This window comes from Etheostoma spectabile, unplaced genomic scaffold (genome assembly GCF_008692095.1).
Source record: "Etheostoma spectabile isolate EspeVRDwgs_2016 unplaced genomic scaffold, UIUC_Espe_1.0 scaffold00003638, whole genome shotgun sequence".
NCBI classification, from domain to species: domain Eukaryota; kingdom Metazoa; phylum Chordata; class Actinopteri; order Perciformes; family Percidae; genus Etheostoma; species Etheostoma spectabile.
In genome coordinates, this window is record NW_022603052.1 from 39,620 (window position 1) to 56,344 (window position 16,725).

The 16,725-nt window shown below is 42.8% G+C and overlaps 1 protein-coding gene and 2 non-coding genes across 3 annotated transcripts; 2 read left to right on the forward strand and 1 right to left on the reverse strand.

The window, feature by feature from the left end:
• The first annotated feature begins 143 nt into the window (after positions 1-143).
• On the forward strand, positions 144-9,351 carry LOC116676682 (H-2 class II histocompatibility antigen, E-S beta chain). Its single transcript, XM_032507615.1, has 5 exons — positions 144-266; positions 432-704; positions 1,061-1,274; positions 7,622-7,689; positions 8,296-9,351. The coding sequence occupies exons 1-5, from the start codon at positions 212-214 to the stop codon at positions 8,430-8,432; spliced, it is 747 nt and encodes a 248-aa protein (XP_032363506.1). The 5' UTR covers positions 144-211; the 3' UTR covers positions 8,433-9,351.
• Positions 9,352-11,435: 2,084 nt separating this feature from the next.
• On the reverse strand, positions 11,436-11,507 carry trnaw-cca (transfer RNA tryptophan (anticodon CCA)). The gene has a single exon. It is a non-coding gene; the product is annotated as a tRNA-Trp (tRNA).
• A 1,871-nt stretch (positions 11,508-13,378) lies between these two features.
• Positions 13,379-13,451, forward strand: trnav-aac (transfer RNA valine (anticodon AAC)). The gene has a single exon. It is a non-coding gene; the product is annotated as a tRNA-Val (tRNA).
• The last annotated feature ends 3,274 nt before the right edge of the window (positions 13,452-16,725 follow it).

A 16,725-nucleotide genomic window follows, 5' to 3' on the forward strand; every position in this document is an offset into this window, starting at 1 on the left:
TGATTAATAATGAAAAACTTGATCAGCACTTCTTTAGTTTCCAGTGTAAAGTGTGTTTAAGGTCCGGCAGCAGCAGTCTGTAGCCTGTCTGCCTGGTAACAAGGGATGGCTGGGTAGGATTGAAAGATTCAGGTCATGTGATCATGTCCTCTGGTTTTTAGAACTGCTCTTAGTGAGATTGAGTCAGTGTTTGTTAAGCGAACAGAGGAACATGGCTTCATCCTTTCTCAGTGTCTCCCTGCTCTTCATCAGCCTCTACACAGCAGGTAGGATCAATACTCTGATCACTGATCAATACACACCTTATAATGTTTATACTTTATCAGCCTCTACACAGCAGGTAGGACCAACACTCTGATCACTGATCAATACTCCGCTGAATACACTCGTTTATTACTGAGATTCAAACTGATTCGTTTTTTCTTCGTTAGATGCATATATATATTTTGTGACGAACCGTTGTGAGTTTAACTCCTCGGATCTGAAGGACATTGAGTTCATCCAGTCTATATACTACAACAAGGTGGAGTCTTCCAGGTTCAGCAGCAGTTTGGGGAAGTTTGTTGGATACACTGAGTTTGGTGTGAGACGGGCTGAACACTGGAACAGCAACCCTTCATATTTGGCCTTGCTGAGAGCTACAAAGGAAGTGTACTGCAAATTCTACATTCATGTTGCCTACGACTATTTCCTCTCAAAACCCGGTGAGTTTATGTTTCTATAACATCCAAAATCATCACATAATTCATGAAAATATAAACATAAGAATATCATTAGATATATGGGTCTTTAATGTATTTATATAATCCACATGAATTCCACCTTTAAAATGAAACAAGATAATTGAAATTCATTACAAATTCAGTTCTTAGTCAGCATGATGAAATGAAATGTTGTAGTTAAGCATTAGGTGAGTCTGATACACAACTGCAACAGCAGAAAATAATACTGCAGTTGGGATTACTGATACTGTTATTACTTTAGTACTACTAGTATTAATACATGTATTTGTGAAGTATGCTTAATGATAATATGGTAATAATCATAATGTGTGAATCAGTCAAGCCATACGTCATACTGAGCTCTACAACACCACCTGCTGGTAAACATCCATCCATGTTGGTCTGCAGCGTCTACAACTTCTACCCCAAACAGATCAGAGTGAGCTGGATCAGAGACGGACAGGAAGTCTCCTCTGGTGTTAGTTCCACTGATAAGCTAGCAGATGGTGATTGGTACTACCAGATCCACTCTCACCTGGAGTACACACCCAGGTGAGCCACCTCCAGGTCCATTTAGCTTCAGGTCCAGTAAGGTCCAGGTCCAGTTAGCTCTGGTTTGTTACAGGTCCAAGAACCTTTTTGATATCAGAGTTGACACAGGGAGGATTCCACACATTTTTATAAATAAGTACAGTGAGGAAAATAAGTATTTGAACACCCTGCTATTCTGCAAGGTCTCCCACCTAGAAATCATGGAGGGTCTGAAATTGTCATCGTAGGTGCATGTCCACTGTGAGAGACATAATCTAAAGAAAAATCCAGAAATTAAAATGTATGATTTTTTAACTATTTATTTATATGATACAGCTGCAAATAAGTATTTGAACACCTGAGAAAATCAATGTTAATATTTGGTACAGCAGCCTTTTTTTGCAATTACAGAGGTCAAACGTTTCCTGTAGTTTTCACCAGGTTTGCACACACTGCAGAAGGGATTCTGGCCCACTCCTCCACTCAGATCTTCTCTGGATCAGTCAGGTTTCTGGGCTGTCGCTGAGAAACACGGAGTTTGAGCTCCCTCCAAAGATTCTTGATTGGGTTTAGGTCTGGAGACTGGCTAGGCCACGCCAGAACCTTGATCTGCTTCTTACAGAGCCCCCCCTTGGTTCTCCTGGCTGTGTGCTTCAGGTCAACAATGTACCTCTGCTACGGAAGCCTAACTGAGACATATCACTACATCTCCCCCCTCCCAGCAGCGAAACCGCTTGCTTAACCTTACATGGGTACTTTACATAAATACTCAACATTTAGAAAATAGCATCTCCTAACTCTAGGACGTTGGAGTAGACTGTCCTCAGTCCGCAGCAACATAGGGATTATTCTGCCCCCAACAGTTGCTGTTCCTATCAATCCTACAAAACAAACTTTCAGTACAAGCCTTTAGTTAGAAGTAAACTTGCTGATAATACCAACATCTATAACATGTGAATCTTTACTCTTACAGAGTTCCAATGCACTTTCAAATTCCAATTTACTCCTTATCTCTCCTCCTGTCTATATATTTCTTTTTGTTCCTGAACTCTATATGCTTCACATCTAAAAACTTGAACTAAACACATGAAGTAGAAGACTTTGAGTCACTAAGTGTCTCTATATCTCAGAGGAATTCTGACTATTCTTCCCCTGGATGTAACCTGTGAACCTTCGAGTGTAGTAGGACGCTCCACCTCCGGGTGCAGCAGCCTCTGAACAGGGCTTCTGGTTGTGGAGTCGGAACTGTCCTCAGGTGGAAAGCTACTGGTTGGTTCCACTGGGGAATCAGGTGACTGTAGCTGATCTGGTCGATCGGTGAGCTGTGGCACAGCTTGCGGGTGTCTCCGATTCCGTCGTAGCACAGCACCATTTTCTGTTTCCACCATGTAAGACCGTGGCTCCTTGCATTTGGCAATAATCTTAGCTGGGGTTTTCCAACCTTTGTCACCATCCAATTTTATCCTGACATTCTGTCCTGGTTGTAGAGTGGGAAGTGGTTGTGCAGAATAATGGCGATCATGGAAGAACCGGTAAGCTGACTTTGTCTGATCGTCCATTTGCTGTACCAACTCCTTGTCCACCGGAGCAGCTTGCAGTTTGCTCTCCAGCATCGGAAGTGTAGTTCTAATCTCTCTCCCAATCATAAGTAGTGCAGGGCTCATACCTGTAGCGGTACTAGGGGTTGCTCTGTAGCACATCAGGGCCAAATGGGGGTCAGGCTGCTTCAAGATATTCTTCGCAGTCTGAACCGCTCGTTCAGCCGCACTATTCGCCTGAGGGTAATGTGGGCTAGAGGTTGTGTGCATGAATCCATATTCTCTGGCAAAATCTTGGAACTCAGTAGATGTGAACTGAGTGGCATTATCACTGACCAGTTCCAGTGGAATTCCCCACCTCACAAACATGCCCTTGAGTCGACTAATGACATCACGACTAGATATAGAAGTCAGTCGAGCTATTTCAATGTCTCTGGAGTAATAGTCGGTTACGATGAGATAATTCCACCTCTCAAACTCACATAGGTCAGCAGCGATGCGCTGCCAGGGGCCCTCTGGTAGGGTAGAAGTCAGGAGAGGTTCATGCCTCTGGGTTGGTTTATTTTCAATGCAGAAGTTGCATGACGACACCGTCTGTTTAATCTCAGCACTGATGCTCGGCCACCACACAGCCATCTTGGCACGTGCCCGGCACCGTGTTAATCCTTGGTGTCCTTTATGTAGATCTGACAGCACTTCAGCCCTCAGTAGGAATGACCAGCCGGTCCTGATATAACACTAATCCATCCGTTTCTGAGAGATGAGCTCTTGCAGAATAATAACGATGGAGAGAAGGGTTCATTATTGTTTTGGGCGGCCATCCATTCTTGATGAAACTTGTAATCTGCTGCAATTCATAATCATGCTGAGTGGCCAGACGGATCTTAGAGAGTCTTTGGGATGAGACAGGTGCATTTGCTACAACTGACGAAACATGTGCTTGTATCACCTGATCCGTGGTCTCATCACTCACGTGTTTCTGCGGCCTCCTGGATAGAGTGTCGGCCACCACCAACTGCTTGCCTGGGACGTGTACTGCTTCCACGTTGAACCTTAAAAGGCACATCAGCGGTCTCTGGCACCTTGGAGGGGTTTTGTCCAGGTCGTAAGTATTTATGAGTGGCACAAGTGGTTTGTGGTCTGTTTGCAGAAGGAAACTGTCCATTCCCTGAACGTAGCGTGCAAACCGCTCACACGCCCACACTCCTGCCAAGCACTCCTTCTCGATTTGAGAGTATCTTCTCTCGGCATCCGACAGTGTGCGGGAGCAGAATGCCACTGGCTTTAAGCCATCCTCATGTTCTTGTAGTAGAGCTGCCCCTAAGCCGTAGCTACTTGCATCGGCACTGATGACGGTTTTCCGATTTGCATCATAATATGCAAGAGCTGGGGCTGACACTAGCATCCCTTTAACAGCGATGAACGCCTGTTCTTGGGTGTTGTTCCATACCCACTTGTTCTCACCTCTCAACAGGCTGGTGATTGGGTGTAACTTGGTGGAGAGGCCTGGCAAGAATCTCCCCACGTAATTAATCAGGCCCAGAACCTGCCGGAGCTCCTCCACATTTGTGGGACTCTGCATCTTGGTGATGGCTTCTACCTTAGTCAGATCTGGTTTGATGCCCTCGGCACTGATGATGTGACCGAAGTATCGAGTTTCTGATTTGCTGAAATGACACTTTGCTTTGTTCAGCTTCAAGCCACTGTTCTTAACAGTCTTCAGAACTGCATTCAGGTGGTTGTCATGTTCCTCCTTGGTCTGTCCATAAACGAGAATGTCATCCATGACGACGACAACCCCTTCATGGTCCTTTAGCAGTGGGATAACTGTCTTTGAAAAATTTCTGGAGCTGACGTGATTCCAAACGGCAGTCGTCTGAAGCAGAATCTACCGATGGGGTTATAAATGTTGTCAGTCTCCTACTCTTAGCATCCAGAGGAATCTGCCAAAATCCACATGAGGCATCAAGGGTGGAAAACACCTTAGCCCCCGCCAGCTTTGGAGCAATGTCTTCCAAAGTTGGTAAGATGTAGCGCTCCGTTTTACTGCTTGTTTAGGCGTTTCAGATCCACACATATTCTTACTTGATCTCTGTTTTTCTTTTCAACAGGAACCATCGGGGCGCACCAATCAGTGGGCTCAGTAACCTCTTCTATGATGCCCAAGTCTAGCATACGCTTCAGTTCTGTTTCAACCTTCGAAAGAAGAGGAAATGGGACACGGCGTGGCGTTGTCAGGCTGTAGGGCTCTGCATCTGCTTTCAGTTCTATTTTAACAGGGTCGCATTTAAGCAGGCCAATTTCCCCAAAGACGTCCCCTAGGAGGTCTGTGTTTATACTGTTGAGCCGTCTGACCAAACCCATCCTCCTGGCAACACTACCCCCCAACAGGTTGTGAGCATAGGGTCCCTTTATGACAGTAACCCAGAACCGGTATTTCTGTCCCTTAAACTGACTTGTGGCCAGAAACTTGCCCACACAGTGGACTTCGCCTCCAGGGCTGGTGACCGGTGGCATTCTACCTGCTGTGACCAATTTTGGGCTCTTTAGCAGTCTGTTAAATGTAGCATGAGACACAACTGTAATGTCTGCACCTGTGTCGATTTTAAATCTGACAGAACAGCCATTTACAGGTAAGTCTACAAGCCACTCATCATCCAAATCTGGCTGCTCAATTATTGCAGCCTTAGTATTAGTTACTGCTCCAAGAAAAAACATGTTGTCCCTCTCGGCTGGGTTGTCAGAAGCTACTGTCACCTCTTTCAGCATTTTAGTTTTGCAGACTACTTCGAAATGTCCAGTTTTATTGCATTTCCGGCACCTCTTGTTCTTCGCTGGGCATGGCTGCATTTTCCCATGTTGTCTATTACACTGAGAGCATGTAAGGAGATATTTGGACTCACCGTGCTCCGGTTTTCTCCGCCATTGTGCATCATTGTTGCTCTTTTTAGTGTGAAAATGCCGTCTTCCTTGACTCATTCCGTCCACAGCATGTTCCACACGCAAACTTGCACTCTGCTGTTTGATTTGCTCACTTTGGCGTGCTATCTGAATAGCTCGTTCAAGCGTGAGGTCTGCCTCCAGCTGTAATTTCTGGGAAACATCTCGATCCAATATACCTATCACGATCCTGTCTCTGATTTGTTCATCTTTAGTGCTTCCGAACTCACAGTATTGTGCTAGCTCATATAAGCTTCTAACGAATGCTTCGACTGGCTCTGTCGTGGATAATGTTCCTTTTAGGCACAAAATGGTCGCTAAATTTCGCCATTACCGTCATGTAATCCAGCTCGGGATGAGTCTCTACAGTTCCTTTGTCTGCCGCTTCTTCAACGTTTTCCCTCTCGTACACAAAAGAGTCATAAATAGCCTCTGCCTCTCTCCCCAGGGCATAAAGAAGCGTGTTAACTTGTACTTCTCCGCTCTCTCGGTCCAGCTTGGATGCTACTCTGAAGCGGTCGAAGCGACGGCGCCATAAAGGCCAGTCCGCCGGGCGGGAGAAGTCGAAGGGTTCCGGTGGTCCGAACTTTGCCATATCTCATTCAGTAGGCATCCTGCATCCCACTTCTGGCACCATGTCATAGACGGCTATCTTTATGAAGAATTCCACTCAGACTCGTAGTGCACCTTGTAGGACTCTGAGCTTTATTACTCAGCTTGTAACTGTACAACCGCCGGATGTCTCGCGCATGCTCAACAATGTACCTCTGCTACGGAAGCCTAACTGAGACATATCACTACACTCGCCTCGACTCTACTCGCCTTTTTTGGTTTTCCATTACGAAACAAAGTCCCTGGGACTTGCTACCAGGTACTTTTTTTAGTACTACCTCAGTCGAGGTTCCAAGCGAGCTGAGGCAATACCAAAAGGTGAAAGTGGAAACCTGAAGACTACTGGTTGGTCGGATCACTGCGTTTTTAGCAAAAAAGAGTGCGGAGTGTGTGTCCGGAACAAACGGGACATTTAAACAAATAAATCTAGCTAGACACCGACAGATTATCCACTCTCTGCACTATTTTCACTTTTCAACTGTTCAATATTAAGGACTATTAAGGGCTTTTGCATTTTTTGCGTCACCCTGTGACAGTGTCACCACCGGCTCTGCTAGCCCAGATGCATCCCAGTCGTTGTCATAGGCCTCTCCATAACTCTCATAAAGATTATACGAAGCCCAGCAGGTCAGAACCAGAGATTTCACCAGTTGTACATCGAACGCCCACCAGACGGTCTGCGGCGGCGATTTTTCAAAGCGTGAATGCTCTGAAACACACACGGTACACAGCATTCATATTTTGGTGTGTAATCATGGTTGCTAAAGTTCATGTACTTTACATAGCATATAGTAAATAGTGACTTGGGCCCCTAACACAAGCAAATGTTAGCTATCGTTACCAGGAAACTTAACTTACCCTTTTGTGTCGGCGAACAATAGTCATGTCGACGTCTTAACTCCGTAGGAATTCCCAAACTCCGTAGGAATTCCTAAACTCTGTTTTTCTTTATCAGTGATTTTTGTTGCTTCCTTCAGCTTCTTTTGAAACAAAACACTTCTTCTGACTGTGGCAAGTAGCCAATGGCTGTTGTGAGTCGCGTTGAAAATTATATCATCACACGTAGCTATGGTGACCAGCCACGCTGCCACTTCGCAATGCAGCCATACTCATGTTAAGCCCGCTCGCCGACTCTGTGCACGATGTGATTGGCCTGATCGGAGTTTGTTTTTTCCAGCTCGTAAGCCAACGGAGAGTTGCTAGACTGACCCTAGCTGCAAATTTGGTGCATCTTGATTTCTAGGCTAACCGAATCCCTATGCTGGTTTGTGTCAGCAGGTCTGGAGAGAAGATCTCATGTATGGTGGAGCACGCCAGCCTGAGAGAACCTCTGATGACTCTCTGGGGTAAGTACCTGTCTGTGGCCATTTTCAAAACTGCATACAATACTAGCAATGCATACTTATTTTGACAAAATGTAGCATGTAGTATGCTGTGTTCAAACAAAAACAGGCAGAGGCGAGGCAGAACAGGGTCTGACAGCTTAGAACGTTAAATCTCGCTTTGACAGTCTTGTAAATAAATTATAACATGTGTATACATTAGATTTAATATTTCATATTATTTGCTAATTTCACATAACTAGATGTAAGAAATACAGTTTCAGTTTCTTAGATTTTCAACATCTTATAAAGTAAACAAGGAAAAAACGCAAGCTCAATAAGTTATATTTTTCATTTACAATAGTGGTGAGTTTTTTTTTTGCCCAGTGCTTTAAGAGGTTGTTCAAAGGCATAGTCTGGCCTAGCATGATGCCGAATAAAACTGTTTCAAACTGCATACTACTGATGAACGCAGTATGCAGTAAGTACTGCATACTACCATACTGCAGTTGTATGCAGAATGTAGTAAACGATTTTGAAAATGGCCTGTCTCTCTGCCTTTCTACCTTTCTGTCTCTACCTGTCACTCTGTCTCCTGACCTGTCTCTCTCTCTCCCTGTCTGTCTTCAGATCCGTCCTTGCCTGAGTCTGAGAGGAACAAGATTGCCATCGGAGCCTCAGGACTTATCCTGGGTCTGGTCTTATTTCTGGCTGGAATCATCTATTACAAGTGCAAGACACCGAGGTCAGAACAGTGCTCGCTGTAGATCAATTCAGACCTCTTACAGAACATCAGACCAGTTTCACAACAGTTCCCGTCTCAGAGAAGTTACAGACCAGGTCCAGATAGTTCCAGTCTCAGAGGACTTCCAGATAAGGTCCAAATAGTTCCCGTCTCAGAGGAGTTACAGGCCAGATCCAGATAGTTCCAGTCTCAGAGGAGTTCCAGACCAGGTCCAGATAGTTCCAGTCTTAGAGGAGTTAGAGACCTGGGCAGGATAGTTCCAGTGTCAGAGGAGATACAGACTAGGTCCAGAGAGATCCAGTCTCAGAAGACTTACAGACCAGACTCAGAGTCTGAACGCTGTTATCTTTACAACTCATTCTGAAACCTGTCTCTGATTTTTCTTTATAATAACGTCACACTGATCGCTGGATTTGTTTCAGACCACATCAGTTTTAAGGACTAATGTCAGGATGTGTTGTCTCTTCTTTTTAATCCAAGGCAGTTCCCAGTAGCTGATTCTGGACCTGGTTCTGGTCCTGCAGCTATTAGTCAGATGGAATAAAAAGCAGCTGCTGCTTCAACCTGCTTCCTGTTTTCAGCTCAGCTGACTGTCAGTGCTGGACCGACTCAACTCCTGATTCTCTCATGATGTGGACTCTGTATGGTGGTCTGAACCTGACCCAGGACTCTAGTGTTACTCTGATGGTCCTGGACCAGGTTTAGTCTGGCCTCTGGTGTTTCCAAGCTGGATCCGAACTCATCTACATGTGATAGGATTCTTTACTGTGTGAAATCAATATTTTACAACTGCTTATGTAATAACTCTGGTCTTTAAATATAATCCAGTTATCTGATGATTTGGGGCTTGCAGGTGGATTGTTAGATTTCTATAAGATTTCTATATTTTTACTGGCGTGGAACATGTTCTGACCCTAATAAACTGATCAGAAAATTCTGTGGATTAATTGAATAAATAAGAAACTGGAAGTATTTCTCTATAAAGATCCATGTCCCATAACAACTTATTCACCAACAGTTTAAATTTGTTACCGCTGCTCACGCTTAGTCAGATAGTTAACTAAGATGTGTTCAGTCCTTTTTCCAATCTTTTTCATGAATGATTGATTATGAGAAACTTATCAGAACATTTCTGGTAAACAAATTTAAAATGGTGCTTTAACATTAAAGTTTTACAGATCCGTTGAATCAACTAATCAAGAAATCAAGAAGTATCATACAATAAGTGTTAGTTGACTACAGATTCTCTGATAAAAGATGAAACTGAAGATGAGCATATCAGAACATGTGTCTGTGCTGCAGGTTTTAAAAGTCTGGGTTCAGATTATGAAATTTCTAACTGAAACTCTAGAGTTTAGTTTGACTAAATGTGTGTTTGTACTTTCAGACATGAGCTTTATTTCAGTTTACTGATCAGTTTCAGTGATTAGTTGTTTTTGACCTGAGTTGTGTACATGTACTGCTGCTGCTGTTCAATTAAAAACAGATCCAATAAACTAGACATGCTCATATTCAGAGAACGCTGACCAGTAACTGACATCAACTGTGTGATTTAAAAGCCAATGCTGCCACCTACAGGCTGAACTCTGGACCTTCATCTACAGGTCTAGGCAAATTTCTGATGAGCTTTACTGTCAAATAGTTTCCATGTGGACGTAATGAAGAATAACTTCTGAATACATTTTGTCAGAACTAACTCAAGGTTTTTATTCCCTTCCATATCAATGAGATATGCACTTTATATGCAAGTTATACGTAACACATTTGACATTCTTATAGATATTAAAGTCTGACTGTTCTCCACTTTGTTCAACAACAATATATAAACTGTTATTGGATGTATTGTGATTAAATGCAGTTCAATATTCATGTTCCCTTGACGATGAATTGTAATAACTTTGTTGATTTGAGCGTCATTCACCTTTAACAAGCCAGGAGTAAAGCTGTTCACCTCCAACCTACTTTACTTTCTGCACTACACATCTGCTCCCTCTGCCAAGGACCCTATCACTCCAAATCCCCTTCGTGAAAACAAGAAGGATGAGGAGTGAAACACTGACACACACACACTCACACACACACACAGTTCATGTTGTCATGTTGCTGCTTGTGCATGTGAAGCACCAGTGTTTGCACACACATCCATGCACACTCACACACACACAAACACACACACACCCACACAGTTCATATTGTCATGTTGCCAATGTTTGCACACACATGCATGCACGCACACATAGAAACACAGCTAAGGAAATGCACTTAGTTCCATTCCATCAATGTTTTTATTTAAAAATCAGATCCAAACCAAACAACAGAACTGACAGCAGAACTAGAACATTGACAGAGTTCCAGTACATTTCCATCCAACCCTTTGGAGAGGTAAGTCCCACTTTACAGCAGAGCTAAAACTACTTAATGTTAACCTAATGTTGTGTCTTTAAAAACAGAACAGGGACAGAGGTAGTTTTTTATGTGATGTAGGCTATGATTGGTATTATCCAAATCACACACTATAAATATGGTAGAGAAGCAGAAACAGATAGTGACAGAAAAGTCAGATATTTTAATAAGTGGAAGAAACAATATGATTATATTATTTATGTCTACTTGAAGCTTTTTATATTTGTCTCTCTCTCTCACTCACACACACAACCACACACACACAAACACACTGTACTACCACGTTTTTCTGCATCTATCTCCTCCCAGCCCTTGACATTTAGCAGCCCCACTCCCAACACACACAGACACACACACACAAACACACACAGACACACACAAACACAAACACACACACACACACTAGGGCTGCTCGATCTTGACAAAATGTGGTACTGCAATATTGATTATGAATACTGCAATATTGATATGAATTCTTATATTTTTAAACATATGTAAAACTACAAATTAACAGTGCCCAGGAGACAAGGAATCCCTCCAGCCACCAATCCACACTTCAGTCTATTTAGACTGAAGACCCTCTTGTTCCCAACAGACTGAACAACTACCACCCCTAAACATTTGACCTTGACGTGATTTGAACACACAACCTTCTGGTCTGGAGTCAGACGCGCTACCGTTGCGCCACGAGGTCTACTGGTTATTACATATACACATCAACTTTCTTTTAGATCAATGCATACACATCAACTTTCTTTTAGATCAATGCATACACATCAACTTTCTTTTAGATGAATGCATATACACATCAACTTTCTTTTTAATTAATGAATATCCACATGAACTTTCTTTTTAATTAATGAATATACACATCAACTTTCTTTTAGATTAATGAATTATACACATCAATTTTCCTTTAGATTAATGCATATACACATCAACTTTCTTTTTTATTAATGCATAAACACATCAACTTTTTTTTAGATTAACACTATCACTTCCAAGGTTGGATCAGTCCAAAACGGAATAGATAAGAAGGTGGGTCCAAAACCTGTTCTGTGATAAGACAGATTCTTATTTAACATCCATTTTAACGGTTTACAACCTTGGAAACGTCACCGTAGTAACGTTATCAGCACCTAATTCCATCTTTCTCATTGTAGCTGAAGGCGACTATTGTGTCTTGTGCTCATGCAAAATCACATTTGATCACACAGCTTATTTGCGATTTGCTTTTAATTCCAATAGTCTTTGGAGTTATACTGTAATATTGCAGATTACATTGTTTTTAACAACAATAAAACAATAACAATAAACAACAATATTTACGTCCTTTATGAAGAAGATTAAGATTCATAGATGGGTTAGAATGTGTGACATCACACATTCTAACCCATCTTCTTAAATGACACTGATATAGAAGGTTTAGTGTGATGTCACAAGCGTGTGACATCACACGTCCTTTCACGACGTTCTGTGGCTTTGAACACAGACCCTGTATCTTACCGAGAGACACGACCTTTCACTTGAACCCTGTCCTCTATTAAGAGACACGTCTTTGTTGGAACAGAGCTCAAACCTTAAAACACTTTTTCTTAACTGCAATACAGCCGTATTACTACTAGATACTCAAGTACTGCAAGAAATATTATTAAAATATCTTGGCCATGATAGCCACGAAAAATGCCAGCTGGGAGGAGGCCTCGGGGAAGACCCAGGACAAGGTGGAGAGATTATATCTCCAACCTGGCCTGGGAACGCCTCGAGATCCCCCAGTTGGAACTGGTTTATGTGGCTCGGGAAAGGGATGTTTGGAGTCCCCTACTGGAGCTACTGCCCCCGCGACCCAATACTGGATAAGCGGTCGAAGATGGATGGATGGATCATGGCAACCAGCGCACGGCTTGAGGACCTGAGAAAAGCCCTTCTGGAGGTCCAAAACCAAAACGAGGAGCTGGTCTCAGTGAATGCTGGGCTGGTGGAGGAGAAGGGGAAAATCTTCAAGGCTCTACAGTCAGAAAGATCCATGAGGAAAAACCTAAAGAACGATCAGAAACTCAAGGATGAAGAGATCCGCCTTCTTAAGGAAAGGTTGGTCCAAGACAAAAACCTCACAGAGTCAGTCAGACGCCACTGGAGCTTAGAGTTCAACGGGTTCAATGGATCCATTAAAGAGGAGGACAAGAGCAGGAGACAGGCCTGGCAGGACGAGGTCAACTGTGGACAATGAGAATGATAGCCTTAGTACTGCGTTTATCTCTCGGGAATCGAACCCCGATCTTCCGCGTGACAGGCAGAGATACTGTCCATTATACTAACGAGGAATGCCCAAGCTTACAATTTGGCACATCAAGAAATAGGTGGCGCTATTCCAACATTTAGGCCACAGTCAATGCATGTAGAAATATTTATGTTTACTACATATTTGCTGTCATTCAAATCCATGACAAAGCATCTGTGACTGAATCTAGTTTAAAATCTCTATTTTGTAGCATTTTGAACATTTGCAATAAAATAAAAAATTTGCATTTTCCAACAAATATGCAAAATAAATGCATTTCTTCAGTTTCCGTAGTGTAGTGGTTATCCCGTTTGCCTAACATGCGAAAGGTCTCCTGTTCGAAACAGGGCGGAAACGCATTTCTTTATTTGTATTGACTTTGCACAATCAAACTCTGCAAAGTTAAACTCTCCATAACCTTCACGGAAAAATCTCCCTAATGTAAAATCGTTGCCAGGCCTACCAAAGTTTCCCCAGTGCAGTAGTCATCACATTCAGAGATTCAGGAATATCCGGTCTAAAATTGATGCAAAAAAACTAGTCTATGCAGACTTTCCTCTTTGATGAAGGTTATAGGTAGTGCTGGCTCAGTTTTTCCTTGCCTCTTTCTCCTAGTGCTTGCTCTTGGTGGGAATTTTCGGGTTTCTGTAAATAACATCACAGAATATGGTCTGGACCTGCTCTTTTATGAAAAGCGCAATGAGATAAGTGTTGTTGTGATTTGGCACTATATAAATAAAATTGAATTGAATTAAATTACCTGAACCTCAACTTCCTAGCCTCATAGTTGATGTTTTACATTCTTGTTTCCGTCTTAGGTTCCTGCTGTCTGCCTACGTTCCTGGATCCTGAGGTTTTAGTTTTAGTTTAGTTCATGTTTATTGTCCCCATAGGGAAATTAGGTTGCAGATCACATCACATGGTATTCAACTATTCAACATTAACACAGATAAGGCAAGGAGGAAAAACAAAAACAAAACATATGCACACCACCACTCGTACCATAAACCAGAATAATATGAAGGGGGGGGGGGCAGAGTTCCAGACCAGCTGGAAGAGAATAAAATAGATACACAAAATATATGTATCATTGGACGGGACCTTCATTATTAAGGAGTTTAATGGCCTGTGGAACAAGGAGAGCTTGGATCTGTTTTTTTAAACAAAGGAGCACAGTATCGTCGTCCTGAGGGCAGCAGTTCAATGAGGAGAAAGGGGGTGCTTCTGGTTGCCCACAATGCTATTTGCCTTTCTCCGTATCCTGTTTTGTATAACTTTCCATACTTGGAAAGGAATACCCGAAAGTTTGCTGGAAGTTATTATTATTTTTCTAATGTACTTTTTTGTGCTTCAGTGGCGTTGCCAAACCAACAGATGATACCAAGGAAAGAACACTTTCAATGAAAGCACAGTAGACATCTGAAGTACGTTGCTGCTGACATTAAAGGACAACAGTTTCCTTAGAAGAACATTCTTTGTTGGGACTTAGTATTTAATCTGTCAGACCAACTGTCCCATTTAAGTTTTGTGGTCAAGCACCATGCCAAAGTATTTAACTCTGTGACTGTTTCTAAAGGAATTCCATTTATACAGGTGGGTTTAAGGGACTGTGCTTTCCTAAAATAAATTAGCATCTCCTTTGTTTTAGAGGTATTCAAGATAAGGTTTGACTTCTCACACCAATCAGTAAAAAAGTTAAGAACTGGCCCATGCTCCTCTTCCTGGTCGTATAGGAGACTAACCAGGGCGGTATCATCCGCATACTTGATAAAATGCCTGTTAGGGAAAGTGCTGGTGCAGGAGTTTGTGTACAAGATGAACAACAGGGAAGATAAAACACATCCTGGGGGGAGCCTGTGCAGGTGGTCATATTGTCAGAGAATGACGTACCAACTCTGACTCGCTGTACTCTACAGCTAAGAAAATCAACAATCCATGAGACACATCATCTTCAATAAAAATCCTCTGTTAAATATTTGCTAAAATACTTGACTTAATAGTGTTGAAAGCAGAGAAAAATCAGCAAAATGATTTTGGCATGGCCTTTGGCTTCTCTAAATGACGTGCAGAAGATGCAATAGAGTTGCAACAGCATCTTCAACTCCTCTGGATGCTTGATACGCAAATTGCATCGGGTCTAGAAGATGCTGCGTTTTGGAGATGATGTAGCTCTTACTAGGCCCTCAAAGCACTTCATTACCAGTGAAGTTAAAGCTATGGGCCTGAAGTCGTTAGGCTCTTTAGGCCTGGGGATTTTTGGCACTGGTACAATTGTGGAAGTTTTCCATAGAGTGGGGACTTTTTTCAGGTTGAGAGAGGACTTAAAAATCCCTGTAAATACAGTGTGAGCTGCTCCGCACAGTATTTAAGAACACTCCTCCAATATGTCAGGGCCAGGCTTTTTCTAATATTACAGCCTTTAAATAATTGGAGTACTTCTGTCTCTTCTATGCTTATGCTGGAGGGAAGTGCAGTCATGGTAAAGGCCTCAGCACTTGTGCTGCTCTCAAAACGGCAGAAGAATGAATTCAATTGGTTTGCCATTTCCTTTCCATCAGAACCACCATTCAGGATACAGGAGGGCTTACCCCTGCCCTGGTGGGATGGATGTCATGTTTTAATTCCTTTCCAAGCCTCTCTGGAATTGCCAAGCCCAGAGAGGCTTCTAACTTCTGTTTATAGCTGAACTTATCCAGCTGTATTGCCTTTTAATTTCTCTCTGTATGTCCCTCCTTGCAGACTCATCCTGATTTTGATAAGCTTTTTTTCTTTTTATTAGTTTTTTTAAGTTGCCAGATACCCAGGCTTATCATTTGAATATACTTTGTATGTCTTTGTGGTATTACAGAGTCTACGCAGAAGCAGATATAATCAGACACAGCCACACCTGTTCACTATGTCTTGAGCATCAAATACTTCCCATTGTGTGCACTCAAAACCTTGCAAGGCCAAAATGCTATCACTACTCCACAACTTAACAGTCCTTACTTGAGGTTTTTCCCTCTCACATAGTCTCTTATAGACAGGACGGAGATATACACGTTGTGGTCAGATGCTCCCAGTGGAGAGCAGGGAGGCAGTATATGCGTCCTTAACAGTTCCATAGCACATATCTAGAGTCTGATTCTTCCTTGTGTGACAGTCAACATACTGGTAAAAGGTGCTAGGGACTTTTTCATAGAGCCCTGTTAAAATCTCCAAGATACATTTTGGAGCATCTGGAGATAGAGACTCAAGTTTCTGTGATATATTAATATAATTTCAGTAACTTTTTTAAAATCAGCTTTGGATGTATATAGACCACGGTGAAAAAGACTTGAGGAAACTCCCTCGGGAGATGGTAGGTCGGAGAGAAAACACAACTCTCTATGTCAGGGTGCACAGCTGCTCCCTCACCGTCACTGCCCCACACCACTCGTCTCTGATCAGAAGCAGACTCCGCCCCCCCCGACTCTTCGCTGTGATGTCCTGTCTCGGTCGGTTCTAAACGCCGAGAAACCCCTGGGCTCCATTGCACTTGACTCAATATTCTTGTCCAGCCAGGTCTCAGTGATCGCTAAGACACAGGCGCTCCTGTACTCGTGCAGGTATTGGGCGTTGGCTGACAGCTCGTCTATCTTTGCTCTCAGGG